This window comes from Canis lupus, chromosome 24 (genome assembly GCF_011100685.1).
Source record: "Canis lupus familiaris isolate Mischka breed German Shepherd chromosome 24, alternate assembly UU_Cfam_GSD_1.0, whole genome shotgun sequence".
Lineage (NCBI taxonomy): Eukaryota > Metazoa > Chordata > Mammalia > Carnivora > Canidae > Canis > Canis lupus.
Genome location: NC_049245.1, coordinates 34995631 through 35023546, shown reverse-complemented (window position 1 = coordinate 35023546; position 27916 = coordinate 34995631). Strand labels below are relative to the sequence as shown.

At 42.1% G+C, this 27916-nt stretch overlaps 1 protein-coding gene across 22 annotated transcripts in view; it reads left to right on the top strand.

Annotated features, from left to right (window-relative positions):
- The window catches only part of ZMYND8 (zinc finger MYND-type containing 8), a 143264-nt gene that overhangs the window by 64635 nt on the left and 50713 nt on the right, over positions 1 to 27916 (top strand). For 20 of the 22 annotated variants that reach the window (XM_038572520.1, XM_038572531.1, XM_038572524.1 and 17 more), the window contains 7 exons: positions 2129 to 2242; positions 4502 to 4594; positions 5727 to 5814; positions 8881 to 8936; positions 11028 to 11105; positions 13038 to 13153; positions 18739 to 19220. In XM_038572520.1, coding sequence (XP_038428448.1) covers positions 2129 to 2242; positions 4502 to 4594; positions 5727 to 5814; positions 8881 to 8936; positions 11028 to 11105; positions 13038 to 13153; positions 18739 to 19220 — 1027 coding nt within the window. Of the gene's footprint in view, positions 1 to 2128; positions 2243 to 4214; positions 4346 to 4501; positions 4595 to 5726; positions 5815 to 8880; positions 8937 to 11027; positions 11106 to 13037; positions 13154 to 18738; positions 19221 to 27916 lie in introns of those variants that run through there. The other 2 variants (XM_038572528.1, XM_038572529.1) reach the window with 2 other exon arrangements.

Here is a 27916-nt window from a genome sequence, read left to right as displayed (position 1 = left end):
TTTTATTAAAACAATTATTACTGTGTCCACAATTCTGCGGTGTCTTCTATTCTTGGCAACTTCCAATTCAAAGGCTTTTTCAAGATGCTGCAAATGATGTCATCTACAAAATCATTTAACATGGAATGTCACTTGGGTTCGAAGGTATATTAGAACTTGATCTCAAACAAGAAAGCTTTTTGTGTATGGAATGAAACGTTCTCCCCAATGTCTTTAGTGAGGAAAAAAAGCAAGCTATAGGGTGGTGGCTGTGGTACTGCTTTTGTGTTGGGAAAGGAAAAAAAATAAATATATAAAAAGAGATTAGACATCACATTGATATGATGATATTTTAATGGTGTTCTGCCCCTAAAGTTGTGAAAGATGGCTCCTGGTTCTCTGGGATACTTGAGACAGAAAGATAAGGTGCTTTGCTCAGCGATGCCCTCTTGTTGCAGAGCTCTACCAGGTTCTGTTACATTTAATGTGGGCATCGAAGTCTTCGTCTGTTTCTTTTTGTCTTAACCCACCCTTCCAGTTGTTTAATGATTTTGTAGAAAAGATAGTGGCTTTTGTTACAAGTAATAGATCTTGATGGATTCGATGGATGCAGGGTAGAACAATAGGAGTTTATTCTCATCTATAGAAAGAACCCAGAGACAGTGCCAGGCCAGAGTTTGTTCACAGCCAGACTCTTTCTGTTTCCCTGTTGAGGCAATGCTCCCCCCCCCACCCCCAAAGCCCGCAAGATGGCTGGGGTTTTTATCACTTGTATCTAGACAAAAATCCCTCTAAGAGTGTTTCTCTGTACAACCCTTTTTTGGTCAAACACAGGAGGACTTTGCCCTACTACAGCCTCCAGCTGACTTGCCCTTGGCCTCATTGGTCAGGATTGGGCCAGTCTTCAAGCATTAAAAAAAAAAGAAAAATCTTGAAAATGCTTGTCTGGCATTTTCAGTCTGTATCATGAGAACCAGGCACTATCAGCCAGGAGGGAAGGGATCAGGTATGGAGGAGAGGTGAATGTGTTCACCATGGATAGTTTCCTGGAAATGAACAATAATTCAAACAGACAGGTGTTCTGTGTCTAAGATGTAGAGCCCCAAATTTCTTCCCGGGGTGCATTGGCGATGCAGTCAGTTGGGAAGACTGTCTCCAGCTTGGGTAGCTAAGGAGTTAGCTATGTGCGTCACATACTGTTTTCAGCTTCTGAGCAATTCATGTGTTGCCCTTTCCTCGACAACCAACCAGACACATCTAAAAGTTCCTTTTGGAGGATCCAGAGATATGAAGGATGGAAACTAAATCAAGATTAATTGGAGAAAACTTTTCTCAGCTCTCCCTACACAGATGGTTAAAGAGTGTTTCCTGACATCATCAGACTTTGCTATTTTGGTGTTGCTGCTACATAAGGAGCCTGAAGCTCTGGGATATGGTACCAGATTGACATAGCAGAGTCTGGTTTCAGACATTTCTCTGGGCCTCTTCTTTGATGGGAATTTCCTTTTCAAAATGACATTTATTTCCCATGGAGACCGATAGCTAGACTATGCGTCTTGTGTAGTTTGCCAGAATGTCCTGAGTGGGTTCACATCCGTGGTGACAGAGAATGAAGTCATATTTATATTTAGCTCTCTACCATCCCTTGAATTCCTTCTTCGGGGAAGACTGTCCTTTTCCATCAATGATGTCATTGAGACATTAATGGCTCGGCAGTTTCCTGAAAGGTAGCCCAGAACGCTAAGAGAAGCAAGTTAAGTGACTGATTCATTGTGTGCAGAGATCACCCTAAAACCATTAGTGGTCTTTCCTTTCACATCCCATTCTTGAAACCCACAGTTGTCATCATGACAATTTTTCAGGTCCTTGCCTATCTGCCTGTTTCTCAGAGGCATCTGTCATCTTCATGAGTTTTTGGAAAAACCCAAATAAGGTCATCAGTGGATTGGTGTGCCTCTTCATTTTTATCCACTGATTCAGTGTATTGTCAACTAGATTGGAGTCCTTCTCAAGTGGAACAACTAGTCTCCTTTGGATTGAAAGGATTTTTTATTTTGAGCTTATTGGAAATTAGGAGGAAAGGGAACTATGTACGGGGGGAATATTAACTTTTTGCTAACTGGACGTTTGTGTGATTTTTGACTTGTAGAAGATTACAGTAGCAGAATGCATCGAGACTCAGAGTAAAGCCATGACAATGCTCACCATTGAACAGCTATCGTACCTCCTCAAGTTTGCCATTCAGAAAATGAAACAGCCAGGGGTAAGAAGAATGTTCCTCTTGGTAGAAGCATAAATGGAAAACAGTGACTTTTGTTCTTTGCTGTTAACATTCTTGTTTTGAGTACACTTTGCTTTGCAGACACCTGGGCATTACTCTTGGGGCCTTCTTATGTGCCTGGCTCAACAACCTGTAAATTAAGCATAAGGTACAATGACATTCAGTTAATTCTCTATAGTGAACACTCCATGTCCCCAAGGAGTTTAATTGGGAAGTGACATGAAGTAGTAGAAAGTTGGTGGGGATTCAGAATTGTGGTTGGTTGTATGAAACCTCATGCCCAGACCCTCCGGGTAAGGAGTTTTTGTGCTGCTTCCCATGGGAGTTAATAAAATTCCATTTCAGTGAGAGAGTGGTGTACAGTCCACTTTACATATAACTAAGGTCTGATGATGGAACCTCCACGTGAAACTCAACCCGTGAGACTCCCATAAAGGATGAGATGTTGGTTCATTCCTTCAATTTTGAAATGGAATTTGTTGACAGCCTTTGTCCCTTAAAGGTAATCTGGATGTGAAAGCAGAACTGCCATATTCCACTGGCACACCCTGTTTCCTAGTGGTTACCCTCTCTAGAGTCCCAGTCACATCATATCCATGGTGGTTTTAGTTTTTTTGTGGCATTTTTAAGGAGGATGACCATAAAGTGCCTTGTTCTTAAAAATAATACATTGTGCCCATATAATCAACGTGTCATGACATTCTTCGTACAGACCAATTTAGAGAAACTTTGAGAGTAGGGTTTTCCCTTTCTGATTTGCACAAAGGCACCATATGGGCTAGTGGTGACCTTTTGTTAAACTCTCTAGAGTCTGCTGCTTTCTAAGTTGAGAGAATATATAGCAATATAGAACCTCAGGGTACTGAGTAGACACTCTGGCTTAATTTCTTAAAAAAAAAATAACGAGCTTTTGTTTTGAGATTATATTCTGAAATATGATACCACGAAAAAAATTCAGAGCATGCCAATTGGGTGTTGCTAAATTGGGAATCTATTTGTCTCTGTAACAAAATCTCCGTCAATGGAAGCAAAAGCATAGATAGCCTCAGTTTGGAAAGAAAAACAACTTTTTTCTTTCTTTCTTTCTTTTTTTTTTTTTTTTTACTGTAGAGTTGTTTTTATGTTGAGTGACATGGAATTACTTCCTGCTTTTCCATAGGCTAAATTATATCTGCTGAGGACTGTTGTACAAAAAAGAACAGACTCATGTAGAGTCGTCAACACTGTAGAATTATAAACCAAGGAGAAAAGTCGAAGAAGGCCTTAATTTCTCACATAAATTGTTTGATATAAAATCAATCAGGGCAGAAAGTTACCAATGATACTGAAGCATCTTTGTAACTTGCTGTAGCCACACACTTTCCTTCTCGGTAAAAGAGGGCTCCAGTGACTACAAGTGGTAGCCCTTTCACATGCCATGCTTGGCTATCATTTGTTGTTTAACTAAATCTTTTAGGTGTTGATTGATTTTAAGATTTTGAGATTTTATTTTTAAGTAATCTTTGTACCTGATATGGGACTTGAATTTATAACCCTGAGCTCAAGAGTTGCATGCTTCACCCACTGAGCCAGCCAGGGGCCCCAAATCTTGTAGATTTTTATATATTGATAAGTAAAAAACATCTGTCAACAAACTGGGCCTTGCATTTTGAGCTGTTTCAGGGAGGGCTTAAGAACATGGCTCAAGATGAAAAAGTTTGACATGGTCCCTGTGTTGAGGGGAATTTGGTTTCTCGGAGGAGCAGCATCTTACTATCTTGGTTTTCCCCCAAGTGTAAAATATTTCTTGGCACTTAAAGGGACTTTATTAAGTGTGTCTTCTCTGGGTAGGACCACATTTCACTGTCAGTTTTGGTTATGGGTATTTGCAGGACATAGGTAAGCCTTATTAATAAGCCTTATTCAGAGTTCATATCTGGGGTGATTGATGGTGTGTTCTGGTCAATCTTTATAGAAGAAGACAGGACCTGCTATTTGAATATATATTGGAAACAGAACAGATAACAAAACAAGAGTCTCCCCTCCCCCCATGATTATTGATAACCAGGCAGAGCCTGAAGCTGAACCAGCTTGGTACTCCCCAAGGTAATTCTTTGGGGGAAACCATTAGAAACTGTACTGTGGGAAAAGTTGTCTCCATTTTAAAAGTACTTTGTTACTATTAATGCTTGGTTTTCCACAGTAATGATGGGGGTTTGTGTTTCTGTGGGTGTGTGTGAGCATCTTTTCTTTCTTTTATAGACAGATGCATTCCAGAAGCCTGTTCCATTGGAACAGCATCCTGACTATGCAGAATACATCTTCCATCCTATGGACCTTTGTACATTGGAAAAGGTTGGCCTCCATCAAAGAACCTCACCGTTGTAGCCCACAATTACCGAGATGACCAAAGACCCTCCCTCACTTCCTGTGCCCCATCTCAAGTTAGATGGTTTCTCTGCCTTTCCTCTGTACCATTTTATTTGGATGGAAGAACTCTTGATCCCCTTAACCTTCTTCCAAGGATTGTAATGGAGTGTTGAATTCCACTGATTAGCTCCAAATATTACTTCTCCTGGTGATTGCACCCTTTTACCTGAAAAAGTTACACTTCTACGAATCAGTGATTTGATCAATTTGAGCCTTACCTCCTCTTTTCTTTCTCTCAGAGGTGCTAATGAGGGCAGCAGGAAGGAGTAAAGAGAAAATTAAGTGTTTGGGGAAACTTTCAGATTGCTGATAAAGATGGTGGCTTCCTAGAACTTATTTGACTGTTATGGATATGTTTTTATTGCCTGAAGGTGCTTTTAAAAGTTCTGGCTAAAATTCCATGCTGGAAATTAAACTTGGAATGCTTTAGATTGTACACATCATCCTGGTGCTAAATTTTCAAATTTTTGGCACCAAAGTATAGGTAATGAAAAGCACAGATGAGGAGAAAACCTTATATTTTTCTTGCTGACCCCCAAACACCGAATCAAACTTGCTTTGGAAAATTGCACACACCCTCATGGAATTCAAGAAAAGAAGGCATTCAGAAAAGACGGGTGGAATCCTAGCTTCACCCATTTATAGCATTGGAACTTTGGACAGGTTCCTTAACATTCCCAGACCTCAGTATCCCTGTCTGTAAAATGGTGATGATAGTAAGTGTGTCCTTGTGTTCTTAGTGACAAGGCTTACGTGAGGCTGTTACAAAGAATAAAAAATATGCCAGTATATAAAATATCTTGGTTTCTTGGAAGGGGCTGCGTTATAAATGACAGCTGCTAAAAGAGGAAACAGTTCAAGTTACTGTGATGAGTTCAGTGACTTCTTTTTTATGGCGTTCTAGATTTCAAATATAATAGCATCTTGGGAAATGGGTAAAAAGCATTAATTAATTTGGCAAATGACTGCTAAGAAAATGATGTGGGGACGCAGGTGTTAATTGGCTGCGGCTTGTACAGACTCCCGGGTTATTATGCTCCTTGCTTTTTCTTCCCAGAATGCTAAAAAGAAAATGTATGGATGCACAGAAGCTTTCCTGGCCGATGCAAAGTGGATTTTGCACAACTGCATCATTTATAATGGAGGTGGGTGGCTTAGATGGTTCCTAAAAAAAGAGTGTGTATGCTGTGTGTGTTGCCCAATATCCTACCCTTGCTAAAAGAAACATACTCTTTTTTTTTTTTCATGCTCCAGGGTAAAAAAACTGAGAATATTTGTGTATAGATTGCTAATATATGTGAATAGGGGATGGTGACTCTGTGCTGAACTGATACCCGTCGTGGCTCCGGCTATATGATACTGCTTACCTGTCCTTTTAAAAAACTTTGTTTTAATGGAGGAATAATTACATGCAGTAGAATGCATAGATTTTTATGAGTACATTCTCTGAATTTGAGAAATGTGTAACCACCTCAAATGTATAACTACAACCTCAAATAAAATCTAGAATATTTCTATTACTCTATTATATTCCCACTTGCCCTTACCAATAAATCCATCCGTCTCGTTTTTTTTCTGTCCCTATAGATTAGTTTTACATATCCTAGAATTTCACATACATGGAGTCATAGTGCATTCTTTTGTGTCTGGCTAATTTCATGCAGTGTAATTTTTTTTGGATTCGTATGTCGTGTGTTACCAGTGGTTTTGTTCCTTTTTATTACTGTGTTTGGTTTTTTACTATATTAGCATGCAATTTATTTATCCATTCCCTTTGTTGATGTTGAAGGATATTTGGGTTATTTTCAGCTTTTGGCTGTTAGGAATAAAGCTGCTGTGAACATCCTTTTTTGTCTTTGTATAGACATATATTTTCATTTCTCATGGGTAAATACTTAGGAGTGGTAGTGCTGGCTCATTGACTAGGCTGTTATTTATATTTATAGGACATTTTGGCAAACTTTCTGCAAGGTGGTTCTATCATTTTACAGTCTTCTAGCCATGCATAGGAGAGTCTTAATTGCTCCACATCCTTGCCAGCACTTGATGTTGTCTGTATTTTAAATTTGAGCCATTCTTGAAAGTGTGAACTGCTATGTCATGGTGTTAATTTGCCTTTCCCTAATGATTAATGGTATTGTGTGGTTTTTCATGGACTTACTAATCATTTGTTTATCTTTTTTGATAAAATACATTTTCAGATATTTGCTCATTTCAAGAACTGGGTGGTTTGTGTTTTTATTATTGCATTTTAGGAGTTCTTTATATTCTGGATAAAGTTGTGTCAGTTGCGTTTTTGTGGATTGAGCCTTCTGGACAGAATGGAAGAGGATTTCCATTAGAGTCTCCTCTCATGGCACCTTTCATATTGCCCTACCTTCTCCCACAGTCCTCTCTGTCTACCTTTTGGCCAGGTAGCTCTTTCAGTGTCCTGCTCCATTCTGTTCCTCTTCTTTCCTGCTTATATACTCTGCCTTGATGACTTTGTTTTAGCCTTCATTGTCAGCCTGTGAGTCCTCTGAGCAGCCTTCCCTTATGGACCCAGACCATATAGTTGCTCTTGTTAGGAGATCTTACAGTACCTGTACTTTCCCATGGTAGCATTTATCACACTTCCTGGATGGGGCAAATTTTGTTTGAGTTCCTTACCAGGATGTTAAGATCTTTTTTTTTTTTTTCTCTTTTTCTTTGTTGTAAGATCTTGAAGAGTGGACACCCTGTCTTTTTCTTGTATGGCCCTAGTGTAGATTGTTAGCTAGTGTGCAAGGGAAGATGTATGAGTGGGTGGATATCTGCTAAAAGCACATATTTTGCGTTATTGGCTCAGTAGCGGGGCTAGGGGTGTTGGGAGGGGAGAAAGAGGCACTCAGTTGAAAATTCATCTAAAGATTATAAGTTCAAATATATAGAAATACTGGTAAGATCACAAAAACAAGTGATTGAGATTAGGTGGCAGAAAAAGCATTTCAAACCAGGATGGCTATTGGCCAAGGGGAGAGCTAGATTAGAGAACTGGGGGAATGAAGTCCTGCCCAGCCTGAAGGGAACACCATTGAACACCCCAGTGGTTTGTTTGTTTGTTTGTTTGTTTATTTATTTATTTATGATAGTCACACACACAGAGAAGCAGAGACACAGGCAGAAGGAGAAGCAGGCTCCATGCACCGGGAGCCCGACGTGGGATTCGATCCCGGGTCTCCAGGATCGCGCCCTGGGCCAAAGGCAGGCGCCAAACCGCTGCGCCACCCAGGGATCCCTCCCCAGTGGTTTTTTGATAGAGTTACCACATCTTTTGAGTTTTTAAGACAAGCCAGGAATCGAGGCGTGTGTGTGTGTGTGTGTGTGTGTATGTATGTGTGTAAAATCTTTTGCCAACAAATTCACAATGTCTGAAGATACCATAAGGTCTGAAGAAAGATGGCTTTTTGGCCATCTTGTCTTCTGGTATAGTGTGCAGGTGAGGGATTTAGAGTTAGATCTGAGGCCATGTTTTTTTTCTTTCCTTCTTTTTTAAAGATTTTATTTATTTATGAGAGACACAGTGAGGCAGACATAGGCAGAGGGAGAAGCAGGCTCCCTCTGGGGAGCCTACATGGGACTTGATTCCAGGACCACAGGATCACGAGCTGAGCCAAAGGCAGATGCTCAACCACTGAGCCACCCAGGTGCCCCTGGAGCATTTTCAACTCATTAGCCAAGTAGTCGCGAGTAAGCAACGACTTTGGAGCCTTGGCTTACTCATTAATGAAATGGGAACACTCATACTTGCTTCCTAGTACGGTTTCTTGAGGAGTTAACAAGGAAATGTCTTTTGAAGCACTAAGCAGAGCAGAGCTACTCAATTATTTTCTTTCCCCTGTTACCCTTCATGGGTTGGAGTTCGGAACAATGGTTGAATAAGGCTCCTTTACACTAATTGGAGGCTTTCAAATGTGAAAGCATCTTCCAGATACTATTAACCTGTGAGCTGTAGGAATCCCACACAAATTACTCAGTTTCAGAGATGACATTGAGGCACCAAAGATTGGTCAGTGTTTAGGGGAAGTCACATAATTTGAACCAATATTAGGAGTCAGAATCTTCTGGTTTTTATCCTTCAAAAGCTTAATCCTGGGGGAAAGGAAGTTGAAAGGTTGTCAGTGGAGGATAATCCTTTGGGTGTTAAAAACATGTTTCCATTTTAATTAATTCATATTTTCTTATTCCCTTAGGAAATCACAAATTGACGCAGATAGCAAAAGTAGTCATCAAAATCTGTGAGCATGAGGTATGTGTTTCTCACTGTCCTATTTTAAATGCACCCACAGTGTGGGGCTGGGGGGCTGGTTTCCATGTGCAGAGTCTCTCAGTGGTCAGCAGTTTTGGGATTTGTTGAGGTGTAGACAGTATGCCCTCTCTTCAAAGAAAAGTTAAAGTGACAAAGAGGGGATGCCAGTGTGTTATAAACCAACCCTATCTTAGCCATGACCATAGGAGCTGGAAATGACCCTTTATTATTCATTCTTTTTTTTTTTTTTTTATTTTTTATTATTCATTCTTGAGTCATTGCCAAGCACTCGGCATCCTGAGTTATCTTGGTAGCATAGATAGGGCTCATAATTTCTTCACCCCACAGTCTGTGGCATTGGGCTATGCATACTCTTTTACAGTTCTCATGGAAGATGTTTGAGTTTTGATGTTATGTGAGAGAACGAACGGTCCTGATTGTTTCTCGGTGTGGCCTGGAGAGTCCTGGAGAGTCAGTCTCTCTTGGAAATACCCAGTGGGGTGTGTGTGTGTGTGTGTGTGTGTGTGTGTGTGTGTGTTTTAAAGGTTTTGTTTATTCATTGAAGAGAGAGAGAGACAGAGAGCATGAGCAGAGCAGAGGTAGAGGGACAGACTCTTGGCTGAGCAGGGAGCACGACTCAGGGCTTGATCCCAGGAACCTGGGATTATGACTTGAGCTGAAGGCAGATGCTTAGCCAACTGAGCCACCCAGGCATGGTATGGAAGAAATGAAACTCCTGGGCTGTGTGCCCTGACGCTCTAGTGGTTGTGGGGTAGGCTGGGAGCAGAAATGGTTCCAGGGAGGCTTTATTAGACACCCCATTTTAAGGGTGAAAAACCAAGATGTAATAGACTTCAACATGTCTGTGTACTTCATTCCTTCATTCATTCATTTGTAAGGAAACATTTGACTATCTTAGGATATGTCCATTTCTACATATTTTTATGAGAGAGTTTTATATCTATATTTTTCACTTAGTGTGTTTCCTCATTCTAATTAAACACACACAGGAAGGACAGAGTTTTTTGTTTTTGTTACGATGATTTTCTTAGCATAAATGTTAGAAAGGCATCTACCATGTCTAAGGCTGTAAACATAGCAAAGACTAGGTAGATATTCCCTGATTGGCTTATGGAAAAGCTGTAGCAACTTAAACAGCACCCTGGGTTGGGTGAGAATGGAAGTTTTTCTGTGTCCTCCTCAATATTGGAAGTTCTTATTTAAAAAACAGGTATATATTTTCCCTACAATGCGATCAGTGAAAACTGGCATATCGCTGTGATTTTGGTTTGCACTTCTTTGATGACAAGTGGTGATGGCCTGTTTTTGATATGTTCGTTGTTGATGTGGAGTTTTGTGTGAGTGAGTTGTCCAGTTGTTTCCCCCTTGGGTTTTCATTTGTTTTCCTACATTTGGGAGCCAAGGCTTTTAATCGTGGGTTGCCCCAAGGTGGAATTTGGGGCAGAGTATCTGAACCCAGGTACTCTGTGTCTGGCATTTCTGAATCTACCTGTTAGCAATATTATGTTATCACTGGATGATCTCCGAAGCCAGGGCTTGTTTACCCAGTACCTTTGGAATAGCACACAGGTAGAAAGGGGAGAAGGGGGAACCATATGCCACCATTCATTCATTCATTTATTCTTTTGCTCCCTTATTCATTCAGTTATTCATTGACTTTTAAGTTAATCAATTATAGTTACAACATTATTAGTAATAATTTATTGAGCACCTGCTAGGCATCTGGTACCTTACACGATGCAGAGATAAAGAGAAAAACAAGTCTGATGAGACAGTAATAGCAACTAACAAACAGGGTCTGACTTGCTTGGGTTCAAATCCTGGCCTTGCCACTTTGCTGCAGTTAGACCAGGGGCAGGTGTCTTGAAGAGAGAGGAGGTGGTGGCAGCTTGGTCTAGGTGGAAGCATGGGGGTTGGTGGGAAGTAGTTGGACTCCCTCTTAAAGGTGTCCCCTACTGCGGGACCTGGTTTAGCTAAACTTAACTGCTGTTGTACCGTCATGCATTCCTTAAGGGCCTCCAGATGTGAGGCCCCTGGGATGACACATCCTAACATATTTTTGCTTTGCAGATGAATGAAATTGAAGTATGTCCAGAGTGTTACCTAGCTGCTTGCCAAAAACGAGATAACTGGTTTTGTGAGCCTTGTGTAAGTTTCATTTTCTTTCCTTACTTCATTTTCTGAACCCCATGTCTTAGATGGCTACCCGAGGCCACTTTCTTTCTTTTTTTCTTAAATATTTTATTTATTTATTCATGAGAGAGACAGAGAGAGAGGCAAAGACATAGGCAGAGAGAGAAGCAGGCTCCCTTTGGGGCGCCTGATGCGGAACTTGATCCCAGGACCCCAAGATCATGACCTGAGCCAGAGGCAGACGCTCAACCACTGAGCCACCCAGGTGCCCCTAGAGGCCACTTTATCCAGGTGGCTTATTCGATGAAATTTGGGTGAAGATTATTTTATTTATTTTATTTATTTTACTTTATTTTATTTTATTTTATTATTTATTTATTTATTTATTTATTTTAATTTTATTTTAATTTTATTTATTTTACTTATTTAAAAAAAATTAAAAAAACAATTTATTTATTTATGAGAGATACAGAGAGAGAGAGGCAGAGAGAGAAGCAGGCTCCATACAAGGATCCTGATGTGGGACTCGATCCCAGGACTTCAGGATTATGCTGTGGGTTGAAGGCAGGCGCTGAGCCACCCAGGGATCCCCGTATTTATTTATTTTTAAAAAATGATTTTATTTATTTATTCATGAGAGACCCAGAGACAGGCAGAGACACAGGCAGAGGAAGAAGCAGGCTCCCTCTTGATCCTGGGTCTCCAGGATCACACCCTGGGCTGAAGGCAGATGCTCAACTGCTGAGCCAACCAAGCATCCCTTGGGTGAAGTTTTTTTTTTTATTTATTTTTATTTTTTTTATTTTTTTTAATTTTTATTTATTTATGATAGTCACACAGAGAGAGAGAGAGAGGCAGAGACACAGGCAGAGGGAGAAGCAGGCTCCATGCACCGGGAGCCCAACATGGGATTCGATCCCGGGTCTCCAGGATCGCGCCCTGGGCCAAAGGCAGGCGCCAAATCGCTGCGCCACCCAGGGATCCCTTGGGTGAAGTTTTTAAATGCTGTTTTAGTGATAAAGCTATGACAAAATGTGAGTAATCCAGGTAGAATAAACCTCTGGGGCTGAATGTTCTCGTACCAGAGGGAGCATTGTGATTTCCTGGGTTTATTAATCCCCGGGCCAACTGCAGGGTAGAGAGCAGGAAGGTGCTTATTAGGGAGGGGACCCTCCACAGTAATGCAGATAGCAAGCCGGAGGAGAGTTACTTGAGGATGTTCTTGACGAATCTGTGTTGAGAGGTTCAGAAATACCTCTCTGGATTGACTCCATGGTCTCTCCAGTGACTTAGTTTTTGAGGGTAGGGGGTTGGGAGAGAAAAATCACCCTGTTTTCCTCTTGGAGCTGCATTTTCTAAACAGGTGTTCTGCCCAGAGAAGCATGTCCTTGGGGTGGGCTGGTGGGAGGTTGGGAGGAGGTGTAGGGGTGGAGCTTCCTGGGCTGCAAGATTGGGCAAGCAAAGTAGAAAAGTAGAAGATAGTTTATGTCTCTTCCTGTCTTTGGAGATAAACACCTGCATTTGTTAAGGCTCTGAGCAGCCTCGATAAAGGGCAAAGGTGGCTAATACTGCCCTTGTTATATGCCAGGTACAATGTACATTTATTCCCCCAGCTTCCCAGAGGGTGTAGGCATTGCTGTCTCCATGTTTCAAAGGAAAGTGTTCACTCTTGCTCATGGCCATCCAGGCAATAGCACTAGGGGCAGGATCCAAGCGTGGTCTGTGCTTCATCCCTCTGCTTCTTCATTCACCCCCCGCCCCCCGAACAAGCTTTGCCTGGGCCTGACTTGGCCTCATGCCCTCCTAGGGAAGCCCACTTGGGAGACCTTGCTTGGAACTGTTCTCCATTCAGTTGGTGGCCTTGCTGTGTCCTCCCACAGTGAGCTTTACATGTGTGTCTTGCTGTCAAATACATACAAACTCTGGATTTTGTTTTTCTTTTCCTAGAGCAATCCACATCCTTTGGTCTGGGCAAAACTGAAGGGGTTTCCATTCTGGCCTGCAAAAGCTCTGAGGGATAAAGATGGGCAGGTTGATGCTCGTTTCTTTGGACAACATGACAGGTGGGAGTTAAAACCAGCTGCAAACGTATAGCTTTCACTGAACCTTTGATACTGTCATGGATGCAAGCAGGAGTGGAGGTATTATTATGTTATTGTCATGACACCCACCCGTGATCTTATGGTTGAAAATACAGTCCTGGGCTGTGTTCAGCCTGTTAATGTGTGGGCTTCCGTGTTTTCAGGTATGTTAAGAGAAGAATCTTGCTTTCGTAGTTTTGTTGATGAAACTGGCGCCAAATAGGTTCCATGGCTATTTTAAGTGCTGCTGTTCTTTTTTGGATTTTCTAGAGTAAATTAAACTGCTGTGCAAATTGCTTTTCAAAATAATGCTTTCAGAGATCAGAAGTATTTCCCCAGATTGCCAGTAAATGAAGCTCTTATCATTGTGCTGGGTAGTTCCCTCCTGTGGCCTTTTCTCTGAAGCTAAAATAGGAAATTATAAGAGGTGGCTGTTTTAACAGGTGGGAGCCCTCCCCACCAGCCTTTCTACCCTCCCCTTTCCCTTGCTCACAGGGAAGTGAATTGTTCTAGCTCTTAGCAGTTCCTGCTTCTGTGTGCTTGAGAACAACAGGTAGACCCAGATGAGCCATGGTTAATTTCTTAGTTCTTTTTAGCAAGCTATGTTGTGATTCAACAAAGCAAAAAAAACGCCTGAAGCCCTCCCAAGCAGCTTGAAAAAAGTGTTTTGAGTGTGTTAGGGAGAATACTTAAAACACGTATTCTAAAAATTATATACACCCACAGAATGCATAGAAAATACAGTTCATAATTTCAAACACCAGAATCCGAACTGTTACTTTGTTCAGCTTTGCTTGTTGTCTTGCAAATAAAAAACAAAGGAGTAAATGTTGCTAGAAGTCCATTGTCTGGAGGGAAAATGGGAATTCGCTGAGATGGTCCCGGGTTTGATAGGAAGCCTTTCGCTTTGTTTGATTCTGACCACTTTGCTGGAAATCTTTGGTTCCTGCTGTGGGCCAGGCCTCTTGTTGGGTGTTAGGGATATGGGAGTGAGCAGATAGACACTGTTCCTGCCCACCTGAAGGCTACATCCTATTATTATTACAGGTAATAATACACAAGTAAACACACGGGCAAAATGATCTCAGATGAGGAGGTAATGGCTGGGGTTTAGTGAAGATCTGGGTGGAGGGCCAGACAGAGCCAGCCTGCTGTGCTCTGGAAAAGCCAGGAGCGCAGGGTAGTTTGGATAGTTGGAAGGTGGGGGAGAGAAGGGTAAGAGATGGGAAGGGGCAGGGTCCAGATCACACAGGCTGTGATCAGAGTCTGCCTTTTCTTTGAAGAGCAAGAGGAATTATTGTCAGGTTGTGTATCTTCCTTCTGCTTCATGATAGCATGGCAAGTGTTAATTTAACCATCTTGGTGATTTGAGATTATTCTCAGTTCTGTAGTTATGACCCAGTGTGGATATATTTAGGATATAGGTGGGTGGGGGAAATCAGTGCTTGGCCCCATGCACCAAATATTGTCAGACTCTTAGTGTCTTTGATTCTGCTCTCAGCTTAGCCCATTATGCACGGACATCTTCCTGCTGCTTATGAGACAGCTACTGAATGTGACTTAGGGGGCGTGAGTTCTGCTAGCCCTGATCCAGAGCCGTTTCTCCAGGACCTGCTGGTGTAGGTTAGTTCCGGGAAGGAGCTGTTGTGGAAACTCCCCCCGCCGCCATATTTGTGGGAAAGGACAGCAGCCCAAGTTGATGCCCATGATGTTTGCCTAACCCCCTCCGTGTCTTCTGCTGCCTTGGAGGGAATGTGCCAAACTGTTGACTCATTTTGGGTGAACCCCTTGGAGTGGTTAAGGACTCTCCATGGTGGTGGAGTAACAGAACCTTAGATCTCTAGGAATGAAGCCACTAAAGTCCCTTCCTTTCAGGGGAGGTGTTCTTTTTTTTTTTTTTTTTTTTTAAGATTTTACTTATTTATTTGAGAGAGAGAGAGAGAGCGGGGAGAGACCGATGGAGAGGGAGAAGCAGATTCCCACTGACCAGGGAGCCCGATGTGGGGCTCAATCCCAGACTCTGGTATCATGACCTGAGCCGAAGGCAGACACTTAACCCACCAAGCCACTCAGGCACCCCCAGGAGATATTCTTAAGGCAGAGCTGGCCAGACCCAGCCATACAACGTGGAGGCTGATGAGATATGGGGTAGGATGCCCCTTTCTCAGGGAGCAGCTTTGTGGTTGTGGAGCAAAACAGAAGCCTGGACATGTGTAAGCAACATTGGTCAGGAGAGCAGAATAAGAAATGGCACGTTTCTTTTCTCTTTCTTTCTTTCTTTCTTTCTTTCTTTCTTTCTTTCTTTCTTTCTTTCTTTCTTTCTCTTTCTTTCTTCTTTCTTCTTTTCTTTTCTTTCTTTCTCCCTCTTTCTTTCTCTCTTTCTTTCTTTCTTTCTTTCTTTCTTTCTTTCTTTCTTTCTTTCTTTCTTTCTCTTTCTTTCTTTCTTTCTTTCTTTCTTTCTTTCTTTCTTTCTTTCTTTCTTTCTTTCTTTCTTTTCTTTCTTTCTTTCTTTTTTGATTTTATTTATTCATGAGAGAGACCGAGAGAGAGAGGGAGAGAGAGAGGCAGAGACACAGGCAGAGGGAGAAGCAGGCTCCATGAGGGAGCCTGACGTGGGACTTGATCCCAGTTCTCCAGGATCAGGCCCTGGACTGAAGGCGATGCTAAACTGCTGAGCCACCTGGGCTGCCCGAAATGGCACATTTCTTAATAAGAAAAGCGTGTGTTATGTGTTTATTGTCTTGTTAATAAATACTAGAGCGAGCCCAGGGAGGTGCTCTTACAGATCAAGGCATGTTCTGAAGAATCTCATTGTATGCTTTTCATCCTTTAAAATTTGCTGTTTGCTTTTTGGGTGCTTGATTTCATAGGAACACACATATACATGATACTATATAAAAATCCAGGAAATATTTTATTAAATGCTTGCAGAGCTATAGAAGAGTGAACTTGCAGGAACTGAGTGCCTTCTATGCAGCAGGCATTGTTCTAAGTGCTTTTTGCAGAAGCTGCTTTATTCTCATTTTACAAAGAAGAAAACTTGAGGCCCAGAGTATAGGGAGTAGTTCAGCTGTGTGACTGCTGCCTCTCATGGCATTGCCCCTAGAGGCTTTATTTTGTTAAGCAAATCTAATTTCCCTTTAACTGTGTCCTGGGCTTGCTTTAAGGAAAGGGAATACTTTCCTGAAATTACTTGGCAGACACCTTTATTGAAGGCAGTTGAGAGCCTGGCAGGAAATAGTTAAGGCCCCGACCCCAGACGGGGGGTGGGGTTGGGGGGGCACAGTCACAGAGGCCCCCGGGCAGAAGTGTGTGTGTGTCTGGGGACACAGTCACAGTGTGGCTGACTGCCTGGTGAGCGGTGAGCTCCTGGTGTTATGGGGACTGGTGCAGGTGCATTTCGCTTGCTCCCCTCCCTTCTAGGTTGAGGCTCATCCTCCCATTTTACTGATGACAGAGGCCAGCTCGGGGAGGGGCAGTCCTTTGTCCAGCGGCAACTGGGGCATCCTGGCAGCTCCTCAGAGCTGTCCTGTCTAGTCCAGAGTCCTGCTCACCCAGTTAAAACAGCCACGGTCTCTCACCCAGAGAGCATCCTGCTCCTGCTCCGCCTTGTTCTGTTTGGCTGCACATGTGGTTGCTCTGGTCTCCGTAGGATGACAGCAGCAAGTTGGGGTGGATGAGAAGCTGGTAATTTCCAGCACGCTGAGAGAGCAGTTAGATATTTTTGGGGTGTTCAGTTTTAGTTTGTGTCACGATCTAGTTATCACCATGAGCGGCCTACCTCCCCAGCCTGTGCCCTGAATTCCACCCCATGTGCATACTTTATTTTTCCCGGGCCGGGCCATTTACTCTTCAAAATAGGAACGAGATGCCCACTGTTAACATTTGGTTAAAATGTAATATAAGCAGTCCATACTTTTTGCTTCTCTCTAAAATGCTGGACGACTCCGCAGTGTGGGGGCCTGATTCCTGCTTGGGCACTTGTGAGGCTCCCCAGTACACAGTGTTTGCGTTGGACTGTATTACCGCCCCATGGTCCTCTTATGCTCCCTGTTGCTTTGTGCCTGGCTTGAGTTTATGGTCTGTGAAATCCAAAAGGCCTCCTTGGAAAAGCTCATTCCCACCAGATTCCCAGCTACAAATGTGTTCGAGGCTGGGGAATCAAATGTCACACTGTATGTCCTCTGGTTCACACTTTGGCTCCACCCCAGCCCTGCCCTGAGCAGTGGTTATACTGCCATCTCCTGCCTGTGGTCAGCCACTAACTCCAGAAAAGCAGCTCTTGTTCTCCTGAAGTCCCTGCAGAACATCCTGGGTTGTGAGGGGCTGAAGATAGGAAGACTAACCAGCTGGGAATGGGAGGTAGAGGCTGGTTTTTTGCTCATTTTCCATATGAATTATCTCCTGTTTGAAGCCATGCACCTCCTTTTGGGTTTATGGTTTTCCAGCATTTCTTTCTAGTGCCACGTAGAGCCCCAGTCTTCCAGCATTTCTTTCTAGTGCCATGAAAACTCTTTACTTCTAAGTGCAGAGCAGTGGATTATGGGACCGATTCTCTCTTAGAAGGTGGATCCAGGATTGGATGGATTCTCTCATCCAATCCTGGATGCAGGATTGTTGTTGTTGTTTTAAGATTTATTTATTTGAGAGAGAGAGAGAGCATGGCAGTGAGGGGCAGAGGGAGAGGGAGAGAGAATCCAGACAGATTTTGCATTGAGCATGGAGCACAATGTGGGGCTTGATCTCACAATCCTTAGATCATGACCCGAGGCAAAATCAAGAGTCACTTAGCAGACTGCACCAATAGGTGCCCTCAGTGCTCGTTTTCTTACTCTCTACTCACCCAAAGCCAAAAGGAATGGATTTATTATTTTTTTAATGGATTAAAATGACTAAATCTATGAGCTTTTTAATGTTCTAACTAAGTTTGTTGTTCATGTTCTGTTCTTTATGACAGAACACGTCTGGGTTAATGGTTAATCACGTATTAACCATTCAAACCAAGTCATTTTTAAAGAATGGGATACACATTCAAGACTCTTGGCAAACATACCAGGCTAATTTGGTTTGCGTTAAGGAAAAAAACAGTTCTGGAAACAACCTAAATGTCCATTGTCAGATGAATGGATAAAGACATCGTGGTAGGTACACATTATGGGTTCTGATTCAGCCCTTATAAAAGATGGGACAACATAGCCGAACCCAGAGGTCATTGTGCTGAGTGAGATAAGCCAGTCACAGAAGGACAAATAGTGTATGAATTCCACTTGTAGGACGTATCTCAAGCATTCGCATTCACAGAATCCACGGGTGGAATGGTGGATTGCCAGGGGTTGGGGGTGGGGCATATGGGGGTGTACTGGTCACTGGGCATAAAATTTCAGTTAACGATGAATAGGCTGTAGAGATCACCGTACAACCTGTGTCCATGATCGACAGTGGTGTATCGTATGCTTAAACATGCTGTGATAAAACATTTTTTTAAAACTTGAAAAAAAAGAAAAGACAAATCTTTGGAAGGACCAGTGTTGGTTAACCTCTACTCTCTTTCTCTTCTGTACTTCTAGGGCCTGGGTTCCAATAAATAATTGCTACCTCATGTCTAAAGAAATTCCTTTTTCTGTGAAAAAGACGAAAAGCATCTTCAACAGTGCAATGCAAGAGATGGAGGTGTATGTGGAGAACATCCGCAGGAAATTTGGGGTTTTTAATTACTCTCCTTTTAGGACGCCCTACACACCCAACAGCCAGTACCAAATGCTCCTTGATCCCAGCAACCCTAGTGCTGGCGCCGCCAAGATAGACAAACAGGAGAAGGTCAAGCTCAACTTTGACATGACGGCCTCCCCCAAGATCCTGATGAGCAAGCCCATGCTGAGTGGGGGCGCAGGCCGCAGGATTTCCTTGTCGGACATGCCACGCTCCCCCATGAGTACAAACTCTTCTGTGCACACGGGCTCTGATGTGGAGCAGGATGCTGAGAAGAAGGCCACGTCGAGCCACTTCAGTGCCAGTGAGGAGTCCATGGATTTCCTGGACAAGAGCACAGGTCAGCCTTGGGAAGGAGATGGGGAGGAGGCCTCTGGGATATGAGGCTTCTGTTGGGGCCATGCCTGTTGGGTTCCAGCTGGCCAGCATCACAGAATCCAGGGGAGCTGTGTGGGGTTTTGCTCCAGTAGACTATATTTAAAATTTTAAATGGGTAACCCAGTGGGCTTCTTGCTGTTAGGAATCAAGAAATGAGACCAGTGATCCCCAAAGGTCAAATGGAGGTCATTCCCTGCAGAAGTGAGAGTTCAGGTCAAATGTCTCTTGGATTATCAGAACAGCAAAACTACCCCTAACAGTTTATATCTTAAGAATGTTATTTTACTCGGAAGATTATCTGTCAAAACTGTACCTTCACATTACTTAGTGCTCAGATACTAGAGCAGTGTGTAAGGTCAGCAGTAAATGTCCTCGCCCCAGAACACTCCCACTCCTTAAAGAAAAGTTGCCCTGGTTGACACTTGGTGTAGAATAGTGGTTAAGAATGAAAATGCTGGGATCGCCTGGGTGGCTCAGTGGTTGAGCATCTGCCTTCAGCTCAGGGCATGATCTTGGGGTCCTGGGGTTGTGTCCCACATCAGGTTTCCCGAAGGGAGCCTGCTTCTCTGTCTGCCTGTGTCTCTGCCTCTCTATTTCTGTCTCTCATGAATAATTAAATAAAATTAAAAAAAAAAAAGCATCAAGATGCTGGTCTCAAAACCCAGCTCGGCCACTTACTAGTCATGTGGCTTTAGGCATGATACTGAATGTCTTTTTTAAAAAAGATTTTATATATTTATTTTTATTTAGATAGCATGCATGAGTGTGGGGAAGGGCAGGGGGGAGAGGGAGAAATAAAACGGCAAACAGACCCCGCACTGATAAAATGATAAAATACATTTTTTTAAAACTTGAAAAAAAAGAAAAGACAAATCTTTGAAAGGACCAATGTTGGTTAACCTCACGCTGAGCGTGGAGCCTGAAGTGGGGCTCAATTCCCTGAGCCCGAGATCATGACCTGAACTGAAATCGGGAGTTGGATGCCCAACCAGTTGAGTCACCTAGGCCCCCAGATACTTTAGTGTCTGAATGCTTCAGTTTCTCATCTATAATGTGACATAATAACAGATCTGCCCCATAGGTTCTTTTTTTTTCTTTTTAATTAAAGATTTTATTTGTTTATTCATGAGAGGCAGAGACACAGGCAGAGGGAGAAGCAGACTCCCTGTGGGGAGCCTAATGTGATACTGATCCCAGGACCTGAGCCAAAGGCAAGACGCTCAACTGCACTCAACCGCTCAACCGCTGAGCCACCCAGGTGTCCCTGCTCCATAGGTTCTTTTTTTTTTTTTTTTTTTTTTTTTTTTTTTTTTTTTTTTTTTTTTTTCCATAGGTTCTTGCTAAGGGTTAAATGAAGATGGATACACAAAGCATTCAGAACAGTGCTTAAAATAGCAAGTGCTACAAAGATGTGGGCTTCTATATTATTTCTTAGGGTGATTGCTCAGCAAATGCCTACACAGATTCAGAGAAGTGATGTAAAAGAGGGATGCTGGAGAAGTATAAGGAAGGGGATGGTGACTTGAATTCTTTCTACCCAGATGTTATTTGGTGTATGTCTAATATTTAGAAACTTTATTACTTTTACAAGGAAATGGGTTTACTCTCATTTTTCTTGAAACATGGCCTTCACTGTTTATCCTTCGTTGGTCTACCTCTGAGAAATATGGGCACAGAGAAGCTTCTACACTAAGCGTGATGATAAAATACAGCCACCTCTCAGGCTCTGGGCTGGGGAGCTGTCGAGAGGGCAGGACCTGATGAACCCCTGGACACATGACTTACCTCAAGGGCTTCAAGACCTGTGGTTGCCATGCAGGAATATGGCTTCTTGGTTTTCTGATCTTTTCATTATTCCAGAATCATGGGAAATTTGTGTTCTTATTTAAGACCCTCCCCAACCTCCCCCTCAATTCTTAAATGTCAGCTCAAAATGTCTTAGGATATTTTCCGGAATGAATAAAATCCATCTGTAGGTTGGGCCGTCTGTTTTAGGCCAATGTCTTAAACTTGGATAGCTCTTCAGACCCCCCACCCTCCATCTTCCTCTTCCCTTCACCCCTCCCTCCTTCCCACCCTCCCTTCCTTCCTTTACATAAGAACTCTTTAACGACCTGGCACCTCTTCTTCAAGAGATCACAAAAGTCCCCAAAAGGTAAAACAAGGGGAACTCCATCAAGTGAGCTCAAAGAATTCATCAGTTTGGTTGTGTTGTTTCTTGTTCTTGGTTGGTTGGTACTGCTTGGAGCTGTTCCCAAAATGGCTGTAGGTGGAGAGAGAGTGAAGTACCAGTGGCTTTCAGTTCTTCAAAATAAAGGCTGTGATCTCTTTTCCCCAGTTGTGATCCTAACCATGTGGTCCTAGGCACTCGGTTGCATTTCAGAGCTTTGTTCTCAGATGATGCAACTTCTGTTGAGATACTTTCAGAACAGAAATTTTCTTTTGCCTCCTAGTTTTAGACCAGAGTTCTTTAAAGCTTGCTTTTATTCTGTGACATGATGCCATTTAAGCTAACAAAACATGGTACATAATCACAGCAACTCTGCAGCCTGTTACCTCTCCTAGAGAGCTCAATTTTGAGGTGTCCTAACCAGGCAGCAGTCCTGCTGAATCACTGTTACCTGAACTTTCGTCACCACCAGTTTGCCCTATGCTAGTATCTCTGTTTTTACTACATACTTAAACATTAAATCTGCAACATCGCTTTATCCTAAGCTGAATAATATGTATAAATGTGCTTAAATTCTTACTGCATTTTTCCCCTCTAATATGCATGAAGTAAATACCTAACTTGTAAATTAGAACATGTTGGTCTGTGACCACTGTTGGTTATCCTGTTTCATATTCAGGAAATACAGTTTTGTAGGAATCTGAGGACAGGTTATATGTTTAATTAAGCTTCTTTCTTTCCTTGGGACATAGCAAAATTGAAACAACATTAGGATTCCTGACAAAATTCCTTTTTATTTGAATGGTTTTTCTAAGTGGTAAATGAGACTCTCCATTTCAGGATACTTTAAAATCCCTTTCCAAAAATATGATCTTCTTGCCAGCATGTGCTTGGATCATTTTGCTAATTATGAGATAGACAGCCAGTGAGTAGTATGTATGGGTAGAGAAGGCGGTATTCCAAATCATTTTAATCTTACAAATTATCCTGTTTTTTTGCAAGGAGCCAGATAGTAAATATTTTAGGCTTGTGGGCCTCTGTCACAACTGTGCAGCTATTCAACACCGTCATTGTGCTAATAAGACAGGCACAGGCAATACGTGGCTGTGATACTGAACTTCGAATTTGATATAATTTGTGTGTTTCATGAACAATTAATCCCTTAGTTCCCCCCCCCCCCCCCCCCCGCCCCCAACCATTTACAAATGGTAAATACCCTTGCAGGCCTTGCAAGAACAGGTGGTGGTATGCTAGCTTTCGCCCATGAGTTGGTTTGCCAACCTCTATTACAGACTAAATTAGAAGGAACTGTGGGTTAATCTCCATCTTATGGAAGGTGAGTTGAGGTCCCTGTGGACAGTGTAGGGATGTGCCTCTGTTCCCATAGCCAGATCCTGATTCTAGATCTGTTTTCTTTTCGTTGCACCCTAGTGCCCTCTGCTGTTAGCAGCGATGGTAGCATTTAGTAGAAAGAGAAGTGGACTGTTTATTGAAAATCCCCCACGGTCAGGGAGAGTATAATTGAGATGAGATTGTGATTTATACATAATTATTAAAAAAAAAAGATAGTCCTAGGATAGAAAAGCTGTACTAGTTTCAGCAGTAAAGATTTTGTGGTTCAGCAACATAAGACTACACATTGAAATAAGTTATTAAATAAAACTTTTAGGAGAATTTAGAAACCTTTTGTTTTAGGGGTGGGGGAATGGAAGAACTCAAAATCAGGTGTCTGTAATCCACAGAAGTCGATTTTGTTTTCTTTTTTCTTTCTTTCTTTTTAAAGATTTTATTTATTTATGAGAGACACAGAGAAGTGGGGAGAGAGAGAGAGGCAGAGACACAGGCAGAGGGAGAAGTAGGCTCCATGCAGGGATCCTTTCGTGGGACTCGATCCTGGGTCTCCAGGATCACACCCCAGGCTGCAGGCAGTGCTAAACCGCTGAGCCACTGGGGCTGCCCTGATTTTGTTTTCTAAGGAGCAGGTTGCTCAGCCAGAAGCCTTTCACTCATGGTGTCCTGATTACTAGTCAGAGTGGTGTATATTCTCAGTGATTTTCCTGCCTCCCCTTTGATCTAGAGCTCTTGGCCAGAATTGATGCTTTTGCCAATATTTGCTTGCAGGATCCTGACTTAAGTCATGAGTGTGTATTAGGGTAAGAATCCTAGTGCCTGGCTATCACTATGTAGCTCAACTATGGGTTACTGTTTAGGGAGGGGGAAAAACATTTTGGTATACTCTTTTCTCATCATATCAGCATGTACTTATCATACAGTAATTGTTATTTATCAAAATGAAAGTCACAGATCGCCCCACCTCTCAGTCAGCCCTTAGATTATTGTTTTCAGGACTTTTTCTGTGTTGGCTCATGAGTCATACTATTAATTTGAAAACTCACATACTTCAGGGATCAGGCGGGTACGGAAATGAGCAAGGTTGGGAAGTGGTGGGGACTGGGATCAGCGTGATACAACGGAAATAACACTCTTCCTCAGGACTGATCACAGACAGGTGGCTGCCTGTGTATACCTCCGAAAGCAGTACTTATTCTTCCAATGCGTGATATATTGGAGCATTTCATTATAAAAAAGCTCCTCCTACCCCACTAGCAGGTCATCATCAACTGGACCTTTCAGAATGCTATGCTCTTGAGATGCACCTTTCCTGTAGGGTCCTGGGGCCCTTTTCTTTTGCTGGTTCTAGCCAAATGGGAATGTGGGGTCTGTTGCCATTTTTCTCATTGTTTAAGAGAAGCCTCAAATATTTTTTTTTTTTTTTCAAATATTTTTTTAAATGTGGACTACCCCAAATTTTACAAATTAGCTCAAATTCATAAAAATCTTTTTTTTTTTTTTTTAAGATTTTGTTTTATTTATTCATGGGAGACAGAGAGAGAGAGAGAGAGAGAGAGAGAGAGAGAGAGAGAGAAGAAACACAGGCAGAGGGAGAAGCAGGCTCCATGCAGGGAGCCCGATGCGGGACTCGATCCCGGGTCTCCAGGATCATGCCCTGGGCTGAAGGTGGCGCTAAACTGCTGAGCCACCTGGGCTGCCCAAATTCATAAAAATCTTTATGTGCATGAAATACCTCCGTGAACTGCATAGTTCATGGATCACTTGTTTGCAATATCTGTTGTAGCCCAGTTTTGACTTTTTTTTTTTTTTTTTAAAGTATGCTCTATGCCCACTGTGGGACGTGAACTTAACAACTCCAAGATTAAGAGTCTCATGCTCCATGGGCTGAGCCAGCCAGACACCTGAGGTGTTTTTTTTTTTTTTTTTTTTAAACTTAACCTTGTGTATTGGATATTTTTCCATGTTAGTTAAATAGTTCTTCAAAACAGCATATCTGTCCTGTCTTAGACTGTCCAGTGATGCTCTACTGTGTGGATCGTCTTTGCAGGCCACCAAGAGTTGTGCAAGCTACAGCCCTTTGAAGATGTAGGTTGCTTCCCAGATTTATAAGTAGAGGAAATTTGTCATGAATCACTACCTCCTCCGCCTCCACCCCCCAGAGTGCTGGGGTATGTGGGAGAGAAGGGGCATTTTTTTCCTAATTTAATTCTAAGACTCAGTGTTTCATGGAGTCAGAATAGCATTTAGCACAGGCTAGGATTTTGTAAATGTAGATAATAAATGATGTGTTTTAGCCCACACTTGTGAATTGTACATCAAAGTATAAAATCTGATTAAATTATTTGTGACTTCAAAGGCGATTAGTTCTTCCTTTGGGCAAGATTTATGGCTTTACAAAAGGATTGACATCTGTGTCAAAGCTTAATTGAAATGAGCATTTCCAAATGTCTTTCTGCTTTTGAAAATGTCTAGCATAATTTAAAACCGGTTTTCTCAGTCTCTGCACTGTTGACTTTGGGGCTGGATGATTCTATGACAGGGCCTTCTTGTGCATTGCAGTATATTTAAGCACCATTCCTGGCATCTGTGCACTAGATGCCAGTTGCACCCACCCCTGCCCACAGTTAGGCAGCAAAAAATGTTCTCAGACATTGCTATGTGTCCCTTGAGGACACCGTTGCCCCTCCAGAATCCATTGAGAATAATTATGTGAATGTACCATGATTTTGACTTTTAGCACTGATAACAAAATTCTGATTGCTTGACGTTCATGTTTGAAGCTCCTCCGTATTTACATTCAGTTTTGTGTCATATTTTCCCCCTGAATATATAATCTATTCCTTTTAAACTTGAATATTCTACAATAAATAGTACATAATTTTATCCCGAGAGGTAATAACTGTTAAGAATTGGATGTTCTTAAAAAATAAATTAAAATATAAAAAAAATTGGTTGTTCCTTCAGATTTTTTAATGTAGAAACAACATTGATAATCATCACCATAATGTTTTATGGTAGAATGGAATCCTCCTAGGCTCTCTGCTCCTTTCAAGGGAGCGGTGTTTTTTTCTGTGTTTATCCATATGGTTCTAGTTATCAGTAGTGTATAGATGGCATGAGAATATGATGGAAATGATGGGGGCATGTGAACAAATGAAATTTGGGAAATATATCTTAGGGGAAGAAACGTGGTTTTATGAAGTAATATAAATGCAGATAAACGGATACATTGATTTGTTTTCTTCATGCAAATTTTATGTATGTATTGCCTCTGCTAACTTTGTGATTTCCCCCAAACTCTAGGTGTTTTGGCTAGCCTTGTTTTACATGTTCATCTCGGTGGTCACATACGAAGCCAGAGTTCATGTTTTTTTTTTTCCCCATGTGTTTTTTAAAGATTTTACCTATTTACTCATGAGAGACCCAGAAAGAGAGAGAGGCAGAGACACAGGTAGAGGAAGAAGCAGACTACATGCGGGGAGCCCGATGCGCAGGACTCGATCCCAGGTATCCAGGATCACACCCTGGGCTGAAGGCAGCGCTAAACCCTGTTGAGCCATCCAGTCTGCCCCAGAGTTAATGTTTTTAAGAACACAAGCATTGAGGGGCCCCTGGGTGGTTCAGTCGGTGAAGCATCTGCCTTCACTCAGATCATGATCTTGATGTCCTGGAATGTCAGATTCAAGCTCCCTGCACAGCAGGGAGTCTGCTTCTCCCTCTCTCTCTGCCCCGCCTTGCTGCTTCTGTTCTCTCTTACTATCTCTCTCTCTCAAATAGATAAATACAATCTTAAAAAGAAAGAACGTATCACCATTGAACCACACTGGAGTAAGAGAATTCCAGAATTCTTTCTCCTTTGTTTACATTGATCAATAATAAGCATATTTTTACACGTTTTAAAGATACCCCCCAATAAAAACCACAGAAGTAGTTTTAAAAGGGCAAAGTGACCCATAATCTAAAGACCTTTAGTTGACTTTATTATTTATTTATTTTTAAGATTTTATTTATTTATTCACGAGAGACACAGAGAGGCAGAGACATAGGCAGAGGGAGAAGCAGAGCAGGCTCCATGCAGGGAGCCCGATGGGGCACTCGATCCTGGGACTCCAGGATCACGCCCTGAGCCAAAGGCAGATGCTCGACTGCTGAGCCACCCAGGTGTCCCAGTTGACTTTTTTTTAATGATGGTGACACTACATGGTTAAAATTAAGATAAAACAAAACCCAGCAGTATTAAAGAGTATAGAAAGATGTAAAATGAAAGGTCAGGTTTTGTTTACCTCTACACCCTGAGTGTGTTTTTCATGTAAGTATCCAACTCTTAACAGTCTGCAGACTGTACTTCTACCAAAAATAACTATGTATACATTCATTTGAAGAGGTGCATGTGCTTTAATAAACATTAACACATATCATGGGCATTTTTTTTAATTATGGGCATTTCTTTTTTTAAATTTTTATTATTTTTTAAATTATTATTATTTTTTATTACAGGCATTTCTGTACATGATTTTTACCTTTCTCTTTTTTTTCTATGCATATTTCTGTGGGGATCAGTGCTTGTCAGATTATGCAGATCTGCATCATTCTTTTTAGGGTTGTATAGTATTTATACCAGTATTTACTTAGCCAGTCTCCAATTAATAGATCTTATACACCATCTCCTGTTTTTCTGTATCCATAAATACTGTTGCAGTGAAACTTCACGTGCATATACTGTGGCCCTGGCACTTGACACAAATATCTATGGGATGAACTCCTAGCCTCAGGACCTTGCTGTCTGTGTGTTTTATAAAATCTAATCTTGGGTAATACCAGAATCACCTAACTGCTGTCCTAAAAGGTTTTACAATTCCTGTCAGTGTTCGTCTTTCCTCACCTATGCTCAACACTAGGTGTTTGTTTATTTATTTAAAAAGATTTTACTCATGAGAGTTAGACACAGAGGCAGAGAGACATAGAAGTAGGCTCCCTGCGGGGAGCCCCATGTGGGACTCCATCCCAGGACCCTGGGTTCATGCCCTGAGCTGAAGGCAGATGCTCAATCACTGAGCCACCTAGGTGGCTCAGTTTTTATTTTTTAAGGATTTTATTTAGTTGAGCGATAGCAAGAGATCGAGAGTGCATACGGG